General features: G+C 33.1%; 1 protein-coding gene across 2 annotated transcripts in view; it reads left to right on the forward strand.

Annotated features, from left to right (window-relative positions):
* Window positions 1–15,484, forward strand: part of LOC122806611 (mucin-3A-like) — a 391,121-nt gene that overhangs the window by 308,457 nt on the left and 67,180 nt on the right. For both annotated transcript variants that reach the window (XM_044077178.1, XM_044077177.1), the window contains exon 17: window positions 10,344–10,402. In XM_044077178.1, coding sequence (XP_043933113.1) covers window positions 10,344–10,402 — 59 coding nt within the window. The remainder of the gene's footprint in view (window positions 1–10,343; window positions 10,403–15,484) is intronic.

The following is a 15,484-nucleotide window of genomic DNA, read 5'->3' on the forward strand; positions in this document are numbered from 1 at the left end:
AAAAATATGTAAAATCACCCACGTTATTTTCAAAAAAAGCAGCTAAATAAAATACAGTTACCTTGCGGGTCTGCCTTAATACAGTACTTAAATGATCTTCTCATAGCATCTAATTCTGTAACTGATTGCCAAACTAATACTGTTTTCTTAACTACAGTAGCTGAGTTCAAATTTAAAGGAAACCAATCTAATCTCTAAAAATGTACGATACATTTTGCCCTCTCATATTGCAGCTATACAGACAGTACCGAGACTTACTACTCTAAAACAACTTAAAGCATTTCTTGGTTTATCAGATTATTGTAGATATTGTAGACAATAAATATCCAACTATACTAAAATAATTAAACCTTTATTAAAACTATTAGAAAAGACACCCACTGAACCCCTCTCATGGCAACCACACCATGTACAAGCTTTTACTCAGTTAAAAATCACTTCTTTAAAATCCTCCAGCATTAAGATTGCCAGATGATTCAAAAATGTTCTTTCTTTTTTGTTGTAAACTTATTAGCACAAAAAATGATGGCTTTAGACCAGTTGCTTATTACAGCTGCACTTCCCCCTTGCCTTAATGCTGTAGCCACAACTGCTCAGTTAGTTGATATGGCAGTGGCACTTACTCGGTGTAATTCTTCTGTTGCAGTTCCATATGCTGTCAATGCTTTGTTATTAAAGACTAAAACACAGTATCCTTCTTTGCAAATTATTAAATGTCCTCCATTAAATCCAGCCTCTTTTATCCTAACTACTAATAAAAGTAAATCTCATAATCGTGTTTTTGTTAATAATGTGCTTCCTCCTAGACTTGATCTCCAGGATACTCCTTTGTAAAACCCTGACTTAATTTTGTTTGTCAATAAATCACGTATTGAAAAAAAACAGACAATTGACAGCTTCTTTTGCAGTCTGTAGTATTGCTCAAATATTAAAGCTACAATTGCAAAAAGTATTTCAGCTCAAGTAGCTAAATTAGTAGCTATTGCTAAAGTTTGCAAGCTAGCACAAAGAAAGACTATTACAGTGTACACAAATTCAAAATATGACTGGTTCATAATTAAAAAAAAACTCTAAAAAAAGGTTATTTGCCTTCTGCAAAAACAAAATTAAAAATACAGTCTTTATCACTAAATCATTAAATGCCCTGCTCCTCCCTCAAAAAATAGCTGTTGTAAATGTGCAGCTGATAGGTCAAACAGCTCATTTAAAACAGTAAAAAATACCTTTGTTAATAGAGGGGCAAGGCAGGCTACTTTATTAAATCCTTTTCAGGCTTCCTTTTGCAGCCTCTCCAAGTTAGAAATGTGCATATAACTTTGCAAAAACATGTTGTCTGTTCAAAAGCAAGCTAACTACTCTAAAAGGGAAGGTAAATACTTGATGGCTGCTGTTGTTCCCCAGACTCACTTTGGCACCATCCAAATAAAAGGTTAGTAGCAACACAAACTCTTTTTCTGCAATTGGTATGGAATTACTATTTGCTATCCCATCTAAAAAAAAGTTTTAGTAAGACAAATTTTGACTGACTGGTATTTCCCTTATGCTTCAGAATTGTTCAGCATCTTGCACAAACATATAATATATGTCTTCAATTTAATATTTCTAAATCTGTAACTGTTTGCACACATCATATTAAACAGCTGCGGAGACCTTTTTGTTGTACACAGTGTGATTTCATAAGATTACCAATAAATACGTACTAGATTTAATATTTTCTCTGGTTGAGGACAAGCATATCCATGTGCCTCATTTTGGATACCAAAAAAGCAAACAGTTCACAATGGACTTGGCTAACCAATTTGTTTTCACAATAAAAAGGCAGTTTGTTAAAATGTATTATGCTTATTGCTATTATTATTATAATTGTGTTTCTGCTTTTATTTTTTTGCAAAGTTTTAATAACCAAACTCACTGCACCTCAATCAAACCCATTGTTACAAACTTTGGATGCTAGTGATTTTAAAAAAAGTGTCATTTATGTATTGTGCCAATAAAAGTAAAATAGGAAGTAAAAATGCAAAGATAGTTTTTAAAGGTTTTAAAAAATGTATGACAATATATTTAAAGTGTAAAAACTGTTTTACGAAATGAGTGTGGCGCTTTCTCAGCATCAAATGAGGGATTGTAAAAAGTTAAAATAAAATTGCATGCGTTCTAAAAGGTTAGTGTATGTATGTCCTAAAAAGTTAGTGTATGTGTTGCAATAACCTAAGCAAAAACAAAAAAAAAAATACAAAATGTTAAGTTTCATTTCCTGAGCCTGAGGCAGCATTCATTCTAAATCACATGGTAAAAAACTCATTCCATGCTAAGCAAAAAATTATGAAATAAAGTTGCAAATCTATTTTTACTAAACATGACTCATTTCTAGTAAATATTTAGTACTGATCTAAAAAAACTATATTATGAACTGTATTAGTTAGCATTTTTCTATTAAATCCCAGCAGTGGTATGACTGATAAAGTTTACTACTTTGTTAACGTTTTCCTATAAAAGATTATGAATTATTTTATTCAAAAAAGCATGACTTCCTAAGTACCGCCTCCCACATGTTACTTCTTTTAATAAATTATTTCTTAATCTGCCAATGACTAAAGTTTATTTTATTATGATTAAACCTTAACACTGCCACACTGAAAATTAACCTTGATCATTACATGAGAAATCAAAAATTCACCCCTGGTCTGGATCCCATGTCTCTGATAGACAGAGGTTGACAGTAAGTAAAATAATTCCCAACTAATAAACCCCCTCCACATAACCTGTAGCTACCTCTTTACTAACATACCCCATCAAATAGGTATCCAAAAAACTCTTGGACAAAACTGGGTTGGGTTTCATGACTATGCTTGTAAAGACCTTGGTGGTCATTAGCCTAGTATAAACCTATGAACCTAAATAATTAATCCAGATCAAATTGACTTTATTCATGAGAGATAAACATGTGATAATATCAGAAAAATTGTAACTGTTACAGACATCATTAACAAAAAAGAAGCTATATTTGTAAGTTTCAATACTGAGAATGTCTTTAACTCATTAAATTGAAATTATTTGTTTAAAACACTAGAGATATTTTCCTACACAATTCTCTGTCTCTCTCATAAAATCCATTAACAATAATAAGTCTTATGTCAAATTAGGTCCTTTTACTTCTGAATCTATCTCATTGACTAAGGGCACTAAACAAGGTTGTTCCTTATCTCCTGCATTGTTTGACTTGGCTATGTACTTATTAATGGTCTCTATTCAAAACTACTCTAGAATAAAAATGTATAGAAGCACCAAATAACTACAATTTAAACAAGTTTGCTAATGACATTCTATTAACTCCTTCAAATTCACAAATATTAAAAGAAATAAAACTTACAGTTAAATTTTAGGCATACTCACTACTAACATTAATAACTCAAAGCCACGATGCTTACTTTTAAATAAAAATAGAATATCATATTTGCATAAAAGTAATATTATTGGAGAACAAACTTCAATTTTAAAATATTTAGTTGTAAATATAACAAGTATATTAGAAGAAACTAAAGACACAAACTATAAAAAAAATCATTGAAGCCATTACAGATTTAACTATCAAATGGAATAAAATATTTTTTTGTAGATGGATTGCAATTAATAAAAATGGATCTTTTTCCAAAAATATTATATATAATACAAATGCTAGCTCTTCTTCCAGAGAAAAAGCAAATAGAAGAAATTAACAAAATAATGTTAAAATTCCATTGGTTTCTTTAAAAATTTGAAAATAGCTTTTCAGCATTATATTAAAACATGGGACCTAGAAGGTATTAATTTTCCAGATTTATATACCTATGTAAAACAAAGTACTTTTTCAAGCTATTCTAAATTGGATAGATCCTAACTAAAAACTCAGATTGGAAGACTTTACACATCTCTCTTTCATGAAAAAAAGAAAGTTGATACAACAACTTTTACTGAAAAGGATAATCTTTTCTGGCATTAAATATATATTATATATATATATATATATATATATATATATATATATATATATTATATGTGTGTGTGTAAATATATATATATATATATATATATATATATATATATATATATATATATATATATATATATATATATATATATATATATATATATATATATAGTCTCAGGTAGAGGCTCTAAAACATACTCAATAGGGCTACACTTGGACAGATGTTTAAAAACCACGCTCAGTAAAATAGAATATGTAATCAAGGACTCTTTGGATTGCATGGAAAGACTCAAGGCTGACCTCTGGTCCAGAGAGTTGATATTCATCACAACTGATATTTTCTTCCATACCAAAGAAGAAGGACTTGAGCATTTTTCAAACATTTTATTCAAATTTCCTTCCCACCCTACCGATAAGATTAACACAATAGTAGAATTAATGTCTTTGGTTTTAGATTATATCTTTGTTTATGTTGAGGGTGAGTATTACAGACAGATCAAGGGGGCAGTGATGAGGGCATCCCATGCCCCCATTTATACTAACCGAGTTCTAGTTAACTCGGAAACACAATACATATCTGGAGGCAATTTTTCCAAATACATTACCCTATACACAGGATTTTTGGATGATGTTTTTATTTTATGGAGTGGTCCTGAAACAGAGATCAGTAACTTTGTTGACTACTTGAATAGTTCCTCTAAATTTTTGAAATTTACATTTGAACACAACAAAGATGGTATTAACTATCTAAATACATTTATTGAGCATACTCAATATGTTTTTAAGTCCAGAGTTTACAGGAAGCCAACATTCAATATTAGTTACTTGGAGTTCAGTAGCTGTCATCCTTTATCACAAAAGAAGAGTATAATAAAGAGCCAATGTATTAGGGTAGTGAGGATGACTTCCCAGTTAGAAGACATCATTAATGAGTTATTTTTAATAGGGAAAATGTTTTTGGACCATGGATATCCCCCGCCCAAAATAGTGGAAGATACCTGCAGATATGTCTTAGAACAATGGGGCCACAAATACAAACCCCTGCTTGGTTCTAACTTTACATTTTCTGAAGATGACAGTAATCAAGACAATTTTGAGAGGGCACAGGTGGTGCAATACGGTCCCACCTATAAGAGTATTAAAAAAGTGGTGATTAAGAATTAGAATATATTAAGAGGTAATTCACAAATATTTTCTATAGTTAGACTGGAACTGACATTCGTTTTTAAAACTGGCCCCAATCTGAAGGGTAAGTTTGAATTAATCAGGAATGATAATTTAAAGAACAGCACTTAACAAGGGACCTCAAAATGTGGGAATTTTTCCCAGTGCCAATATATTTTGGAAACTTGCAACATTGTCTTGAGCAATAATATTAAGTCAGCAATTAGTTTTGTTAAAGGAAACTGTCAATCTAAAAATGTGATTTATTTAGCTGTCTGCGGTACCTTCTCTGCAATATATGTGTGGGCAAAACTGAAAGATGCCTAAGAAAAAGAATCTACAAACATTTTCACAGTATTTCTAGGCAGAATATAAATAATGCCCTATACCGGCACTCCTTGGAGTGTCCGAGTTATAAAAGTTTTCAGTTTGCCATTCATGAACAGGTACAAGTAAATCCAAGAGGGGGCAGCTTAAGAAATTCCTGAATGTAAGGGAAGCTTCTTGGCAGATGCAGTTAAATGCATTGAGTGCCCCAGGTTTGAACGACAAAATCTCTTTGCAACTCTTTTTAAACAAGCGAGCACTTACGTCTTTAAATTTTTTGAAGTGCATAGTTACTTATTTGTTTTAAACCATTCATTGACTACAATGACTCCACATATAGATTTGGAGTTTGTTTTTATTTACTTTTTTTAAAAAGTGTTTAAGGAAAAACATTTGTATTCTTGATTATTTTAAGCATATTAAAGGCTTTGTGTGATAGCTCTTTAAATTGATAATTGGTTAGGTTTGCTAATTGATTAATCTATTTTAAATACTTGGTTGAACTTGTCTAATATTTGATTCTGAAGAAATCCTATGCAGAGGATGAAAGTGCTCAATTATAAATTAATAAAAGAATTTTGCATATTTTAATATGCTTTTTTTACTTCGTGATGCTGGACGATACTGTATTGAAGTTTATTTGTTGTTTTTTTTCAGTATCAATGATCATTTTTGGTTTACTATATATATATATATATATATATATATATATATATATATATATATATAAAATTAGCAATATAACGCGTCTTCTGTGTGTCGACATGCGTGAATGGGCATTCCTTCATTGAAGGTTGTGCGTTAGGCCTGTCAAGCCAGCACGTAAAAATCTACTGCCAATCATTAGCGGACCGGAGTTTCGCTGTGGCGACCCCTAACCAGGAAAAGCTGAAAGACTTCTCTCAATTAGCAATATAATACCTCTTCTCCAGCTGAATCAAATTATATATTTACTTTTTAAAAACATTCAAAACCATAATTATAGGTAATATAGATCTGAAACTATGGTTTGACTTGATTATTCCTACAAAAAATACCAAGAGACTTTTTGACAAAATTAATACTATTGGAATCAATTTAAGAATTTAAGAAACTTCTGCTGCTGCCAGCAATGCTTTACTGATTTAGGAATGAAACAAATAACGTATATTATAAATGCATATTAATTAGATTCTCAAGAGTTGATTTATTTGCATAATTTTAAAACATGTGCTCAGAAGAAATGTCTGATAGTATTGCAATTCCAATACAAAAATAATGCAATTTTAATTCAGCTTCTATATGAAATCACATATAATGAACATAAAACAGAATATAATTTCTGCTCTCTATAGAATTCTTATGCCTTATAATGTTAACAATAATGATAACTATTGGAAATGTATTGCCATAGGACATAATAGAAATTTAACTACTGAAGCAAAAAATAATTCTTGAACTCTATAAAATATACCTCATGGTCACAATATTGGACTATTTTCACTTGAAATTTGTTATATTGGTCTTTTCTTACTCCTAACAGAATAGTCAAGTTTAATAATAAGAAGAACAGATAATTTTGGAGGTGTATGTAACCTTGTAATGCAGACTGGTCATACATATTCTTTGAATGTTCATAAATAAAAATTGTTCTACTTTCTTCCAAAAAGTTTTTTTTAAGAGCAATATGGTTTGACACATTCTTTTTGACAAAAATATCAGTTTTATTTAATATAACAGGAACTTCCAAAATAGACAATGAAAACTAATACCTAATTTGGGCTATTAGAGCTGTGGCAAGAAAAAAAAACAATTAAGAAGGGGAAACATTCACCACTACCTCAGTTTGAAAAATTTAAATCACTGTCAAAATAAGCAATCTTCAAAAGAAAGTAGAATATATCCTAGGATTATACAGAAGAATCCTTGGACAGAACATAGGTATCTCCATAATTTGATAGCTATATAAGCAGTTAATTAATTTATTATCTTTCATATTAAGATATGTATTAAATAAAAATTCAGGTAACTGTGCACATATTGTATATAATTTTAAAATGTATTATTTAATTTCAGATTTATTTCAAATTTTATGAATGTATCAATGTAACACATCATGAAGATTTTAATAAAATTTAAAAAAAGGTTTGAAAATAGAAAATGGGTCACGGTCCAGTCAGATTTTCCCATTAAACAAATACAAATAAAATAAAATAAAATTTAAAGACAAGTTTTTTTTTTTATTATTCTGACTGCTTGAGGTAAGCTGCAGCATTTAATTTAGCAGAGTAGAATTTATCTAAGGCCTGCCAAGTTTACCAGAAGGCTGCTTTTCTAACAATATATCCCTTTATTTGGAGGTCAGTCATTACTACAGTATTTTTTTTTCCAGGTTGGAAGACTCTCAGCAAAAGTTAGCAGTTGAGGAATTTGCTTTCATCTGGAAAGCTTTGCTCTGTCAAAGTAGAATATGCTAAAATATTAAATTAGTTTAAACTAAAGCAATATAAGGTCTGAGGAGTAGTTTTTTCCAGCAGTTTTGCATTACAGTACAGATCACTCTAAACCAAAATTAAGGGAAAAAGTATCTCCAGAGATAAATATATTTCAGCAGTTTCATTTTTTACTTGGGTACTGTCCTTCTGCTGCTTTTAGAAATGTGACTGAAATTCGGCTGTGGGATTTTTGCAGTGAGCTTTTCCTAAAACTTTTGCAGCAAGAATGTTCAGGGCAACAATGTGTACAGCACATTGGGAGAGAGACAAAATAAACTAATTAGGATTCTTTGGTGGTCAAAACAGATAGATAAAGTACTGTTCTTTTATGCTGTGCTGGTCAGCTGCATTAGACTTTTACTGTCAGCTGCATTAGACTTTTACCAACATACATATTGCACTCTATTTCACTGTTGTGTAACTGTGCTTTACAGCCATTAAACTGGAAAATAAAAAGCAGCTAATAGGAGATTTATCTTGGTATTGCAAGTCTGGGATTATTGAGATGGAGGTTTTCAGATTTTAGTAGGAGAGGTATATGCTGTCTTAGCCAATACAGTCTGAAATGTAAAATCTAAGTAATTTTAAAATGTGCAGCTTGAAAGGGAACAAATGCAAAATACTAGGCAATGACCAAGCTCTTTTCCCAACCAAAACTGTCTCAGATTATTAACAATTAACTACACTAGCCAGTAACTATGCTGATTATAAAGCATACAATCCAGTACAACTGAATATTAGAGCAGGTGCCAGTCAAACATATTCATATTTTTCCTAAAGATTAAGGGACGATGGAAGACACACTAGAAGCTCACTCACAACTGTTTCTAGCACAAGGTTTATGCAGAAGGCAATAATAAACAGCTTTAAGAAATTCTACAAAAATGCAGTCTACTTTACTGTAGAGTGACACTGCTAGAAGCATTTGGAGTCACTAGGGTCATAAATGCTCTTAGGCGGGATGGAAAAAAATGCTTGCACTGTGCCTGAGCCTCTGTTCTGGCTAATTTTCCAGCATGCATAGAAGGAGAAGTTGATGACTGGGTCCACAAGGGAATATCACTTATTGCAAAAGGTGGAACGTTCAGTAGATGAGGCCATTAAGTGTTCTAAGTTCACAGATGAGTGCAAGCAACACGGGACTGCAGCCAGGCAGATGATAGACTGCAGATAGACTGATAACAACACAATATGTAATTAAGGTGATGATGGGGATGAAAAGAATTTGTCCCATGAAAAATGTTCATTTGAAAGTGTTCTATATTTGCACAAACCCTGATTTTCCTCAGGTAAACATTAAAATTTATATGTACAGTAGGGAAGAAGTTCTGTGCAGTCCCTTATCATTTCTTTCAAGACTATTATTCCTCATTTTAGATGGGAAGTTGCAGAACATAAATAATTGTTAGATGGATGCATTTATTTTTTTAATATGTTATATAATTAATCACATTGGTATGTCATGTTTTGCAGTGATGCCTGTCTTTACATTAATTTGTTCTGATAAAGTTGTGGGTATACATTGAAACCAGTTTACAACTGTCTCTTTTGGAGTAAATAAAAAATTCATGTATAACTAACATACCTCTCAACTTGTTAACACAAGCTATCTGGATAAAGTCTAAAATAATGGGTGGAGAGCAAAGGTCCAAAAATAGGGACACATTTTAAATATTATGTTTATAAACTTAGAAAGTTGCTAGAATAATATAATTTGTGTTAGCGTGTATTTTATGAAAGATATAAAGTCTGAAAGTTAAATATATATAATTATTTAGTGACTTCAATCCCCAACAATTTGCCAGAAAATCACAAATTTTATGAGGAACAGATGGAAAATATCAGGCAAAAATCTGGACAGTTGAGAGATATGATTACTAACCTCCAAGTGCTTGCTTTTTTTGTGGTGTGTGTGTGTGTGTGTGTGTGTGTGTGTGTGTGTGTGTGTGTGTGTGTGTGTGTGTGTGTTTGATAATCAGACACGATTCCAAGCTTTTTGTTGATGATATTATGTATAATGTAACTAAATTAATTCTTTATAGAAAAAGTTTTCAGCTACATTCATTTATAATTATTTGAGCCTTTTTAAATACAGTGATGTCACTGCATTTTAAAGCAGGACGCAGCAGTTTTAAGTGAGCAATTTTTATATCTGTGATTGTTGCTATTTGTAAACATTTAAAAAATACCTCTATTATTTACTGTTAATTTTAATTTTTAGATAACTGACCTTTGTTTTCTCTCATGAAATTCTCTGTTACTGTTATTATTACTATTATCTGTATATGGATGTTACTACATAGTACAATAATGCTTAAAAATTAATCATTATAATCATCATAACTGAGATTTTAATGTCTTCACAAAAATGCAAATGAATTAATTATAACTATGTTTAATGTTTCTTGTAGCTATCCAAAGTACTTGGTCAGAATCAAGGTTTTCTTGATGTTATCGACAATGGTTACAGGTAGGCATAATCACTACTTGATCCACTTGGACATTTCTTTGCATTTTCTTTCTCATTCATCTTTCCAGGCCATGCCTTCCATCTGAAATTTCCACAGGCAGAACATTACATGTTTTGTTTTCTGAAGTATGTACAAACAAGATCATAAAAAAATTCTCTGTGAAGTCCCATGTAGCTAATAGACAAGAAAATTAAAATATGTGGATATATACAAGTATATTATATATATATATATATATATATATATATATATATATATATATACACACACACACACACACATGCGTGCAGAAATTAATGTAATATGAATTTATGTTTCTGCAGATCTATTTAAAACACTAGACTCAGAGATCTAGCTATCTCTCTATCTACCTATATAAGGCTATTCATTTATACAGGCATGTAGAAGCATCAATGCATATTACAATAATTTCTGTACATCAACTCACTAAAACTGACAGAAAATATCAAAATGAAACCAATGGCAAAACTTGTGATTACTCAAAATAAATGAATAAATTCTTCAGACATAATGTGTGTGAATAGTACTACTGTTTGGGAACAGCATCTGGTAAGGTAATATGGTGGGTTCAGGTTTAGGTGCAGAGGTAGTGTTACTGATAGGTTTAGGGGTACTGTTAGCACACGAATAAAGATGGACAGACTTCCAGTTAATGTTGGTTGAGGAGATAGGATGAAGTGGCCAAAAAGCAGTTCTGTCCTGGGCAGAGTTTGGAGAATTTTTTTTGCCTTAGTATCCTGTGGTGGACACCAGGAACTTCTCTAGTCATGCTGCCCATGAGAGTAGCAATGATATCCAGTACATGCCGGACATATAGACCAAGTACACTGAAATCATTACACAAGCTGCTCTGTAGTTATGAATCTTAACTGTCTACTGCATTAATGATGGGTCTTGGTTCCTTGAGCATAACTCTGCATGAAGTAAAAGTTGGTGACTGGTAGTTAGGCTTCCCAAGGAGTCAGGAGGACCTAACAATGGAAATGTTACATCCTGAAAAAGAGCAACTGGGAACTCAGGGCTAAGCTGATAAGGAAATTAGGGATGACATCAAGGTCAAGAGGATTACAGAGGAGCAGGAGAAAAATAAAGTAGAGATCAAGGGATCATTACTGTAAACTCACACATCTAAGACAATGCCAAAAAGGAAAGAGTACACAGGCCTGTCGTACATCAATGGCTATCTCTCCTAGCATGATGAACTGACCATTCCCCTTCATTACAGGAGTTTGTCTTGGGAGATAACTGACAGTCCAGCAAATTATGAAAGTGTTGGACTCAGAGAGCGTATGTATAATTGTTGTCTGTGAAAGAGTGTCAAATGTCACTCCAAAATTAAGAAAAGGTATGTGCACATATGAACCCTATGATGAGTGCTGCTGCACGCTATATGCACATATGAATTCTGTGATGAGTGCTGATATACAGTATGTGTACATATAAACCCTATGATCTGTGCTGCTGTATGGTATGTCCACATATGAACCCTCTGATCAGTGCTGCTGTACAGTATGTGCACATTTGAACCCTATGATCAGTGTTGCTGTATGGTATGTGCACATAAAAACACTATGATCAGTGCTGCTGTACAGTATGTGCACATTTGAACCCTCTGATCAGTGCTGCTGTACAGTATGTGCACATTTGAACCCTCTGATCAGTGCTGCTGTACAGTATGTGCACATTTGAACCCCATGATCAATGTTGCTGTACAGTATGTGCACATTTGAACCCTCTGATCAGTGCTGCTGTACAGTATGTGCACATTTAAACCCTCTGATCAGTGCTGCTGTACAGTATGTGCACATTTGAACCCTCTGATCAGTGCTGCTGTACAGTATGTGCACATTTGAACCCTCTGATCAGTGCTGCTGTACAGTATGTGCACATTTGAACCCTCTGATCAGTGCTGCTGTACAGTATGTGCACATTTGAACCCTATGATTAGTGTTGCTGTACAGTATGTGCACATTTGAACCCTTTGATCAGTGCTGCTGTACAGTAGGTGCACATTTGAACCCTATGATCAGTGCTGCGGTACAGTATGTGGACATTTGAACCCTATGATCAGTGTTGCTGTACGGTATGTGCACATATAAACCCTATAATCAGTGCTGCTGTACTTCCTTCAGAGAAGTTGGCTAGGTTAAAAAAGGCATCATCTACTCTTCACAAGGACACCATGCTGGTTTAAGAATAACACTAGTAAATTTTATGAGCCCTTCTCAATCAGCTCCTTCAATTTTATTTTAACCTTGTTGACAGGGAGCTAGTTGAACCAGCTGCACATAATATATATATATATATATATATATATATATATATATATATATATATATATATAGATATAGATATAGATAGATATATAGATATCCCTTAGTTGATTGAGGGGACTCTTTTTGAATACACCTCATTCAATTGACACTGGTCAAATGAATGTAGTTTGAACAGATTTAGTGGAAGTCTGGTATTTGTTTAAGACTGCTGAATATCAAAGATAAGGGCATTTTGTCTTTTTTTTAGTAATGTGCAATCTCAGAGCTGGTACATTTAAGTTATTTGAGGTGTAGGATGTGTAGCTGTAAAAAATATTTCCTTTCTTTGAGCTACCACACTTCATTAATTCAGTTTTTCAATGATTTACATGAATCAATATATGCATGGTCATATATATCTATATAATACACACACACACACACACACACACACACACACACACACACACACACACACACACACACACACACACTCATACACGTATTTAGGTATATATGTGTGTCTTCATATTATTTAGTTGAAAGATGAACATGTTGACCACAAAATGATCACACCAGAAAACATCCAACAATTAAAAAAAAGAAAGTAAGCCCCCCCTGCACCCACCAAGTGGGGGGCTCTTCCCCAACCCCCTACTAATTATACATATTCATTCCCAGTAGCACTACAGAGGAGAAAGTGTAAATTCCTTGATGCTCACTGTTCTGAATCTCATGCAGCCATTCCTGTTATTTTCAATATGTCAATGTTTTTTTTTTACTTCAGCCTTTTTGATGCGATCATTTCTGGCTTGGCATTTAAACATTTTGACAAAACAATGAATTTTCATATATATGATTATATCATGAATGGTTTACATGTTACATGATCTGTAAAAAAGATATCCACAAAAACACATCGGCCATGTATAATATTAACAGCACTATACAGCAACACACAGTACATCAAAAAAGGAATCAGTTTAATTTTCCAATGTACTATCCATAATCCTACTGCACATTCAGCTCAAATTTGTCTGAATAGTGATAGTGTTTTCGAAAAGGCTACTTTTAAGGTAAGTTTCATGTTATGGATAGAGGCAAGGGCAGGGTTAGGCTTAGTATACATTACTAAGGTGGAGAAGGGTCTTTGCAGCTTACCTCAAAAAAAAAAAAAGAAAAGAAAAGAAAAAACTTTTACATAACACTAACAGTACAGCAGACAGTTAGGATACTCACCACACACACACACGCACGCATGTGCACACATACACACACACACACACACACACACACACACACACACACACACACACACACACACACAATAAATCTGCTCCCCCTTTCTTAAACTTAAAACACTCACACATTACACACACAAAATCTTACCCCTTACCTAAGCCTTATTCTAACCCTAAAACACACAGACGTACACAAATTCCCAGCCCCACCACTTATCTCAGTTGACCAACTGGAATTCTTTAAAAACAGCATTCCCATAAACATTCCTTCATTCAAAACATACATTTCACTTGCATTACACAAATGAGTGTCAACCAAGTGAACTGCAATCACACATATAATATTAGGACCATGGGAATGTCTAAGGCTCACCTAACTTTACAGTCCTGCACCACCCTTAGTAATACCTACTAACCCTAACCCTGTCCCTGCTCCTAATCCTATATCTTACCTTAGAAAAAAACTTTCTGTGACACTACCATTAGATAGTCCAGATGCGTATTACATGCCAATACACACACACACACACACACACACACACACACACACACACACACACACACACACACACACATACAGTAAATGTTTCCCCTTGCCCAATTCTAACTCTATTCCACAAACCTATGCACAGACACTCCCACACCTACTGCAACCTCACCTACCTGTTCCAGCAACAAAGACACTTGGCAATACAGATGTTCTACAGTTTGAATATTTGGCAAAACATCCCTTTTCAGATAAATGCATGTTCAACAAACTCCAGGGTAACTGCTTTGGCATTCTGAAATGCTTTACTCACATACACCTTTTCTGCTTTATCTGCCATTTTAAATAGTTGACAACAACAACAACAAGACTTAAGTACTTGATTAACATGACAATAGTAACACATATTTCATCAGTGGAAAGAGAGAATATACAGTTGAATTTTTTTTTCAAGTTTGACAAACAAAGCACAGTTGTACTGTGAAGTGCACACACTCTGTGCACAGTACAGGCATGCTAACATATTGTTTTAATATTTACTTATTTACTGCGGTAGGGAACTAATCAAGCATGACCAATTACAGGCTAAGGCCAGGTTATAAAGAATAAGGAGATGTACAAGAAAAATAAATCAGGTATAGACAGTGTACATAAAAAGATTAAGACAATAAGCATAAAACTATAAAATTTAAAACAACAATTGCTATTACAGATGAGCAAAAAATAGAATTGGGCGAGAGTGCAGGAATGGAGGTTAGTAGGGGATGAAAGGAGGATGAGAGATGTGGAGGGTATTATGTACGTATTTACATAAAATAGTAATATATTCATCAGATGTAGTTACAGAGTTAAAATTGCTACAGTATTTTGTCTGGCATGTCAATAAGTTATTTAACATGTCCAGCAATAATACATTTACGTTCTTATGGTTTCTTCAAGAACTGTATATAAAAAAGAATATATTTTCAAATGTTGTAAGTAGAAAATGGAGGGCAGCATTTGTCAGGGGTGATATGGAAAGAAGATCTGCACCCTGGAAAGCTACCCATGGAGTGAAAGCTATGGGGGTGCTTATAA

Source organism: Protopterus annectens, chromosome 7.part0, assembly GCF_019279795.1.
Source record: "Protopterus annectens isolate FY-2018-M chromosome 7.part0, PAN1.0, whole genome shotgun sequence".
NCBI classification, from domain to species: domain Eukaryota; kingdom Metazoa; phylum Chordata; order Ceratodontiformes; family Protopteridae; genus Protopterus; species Protopterus annectens.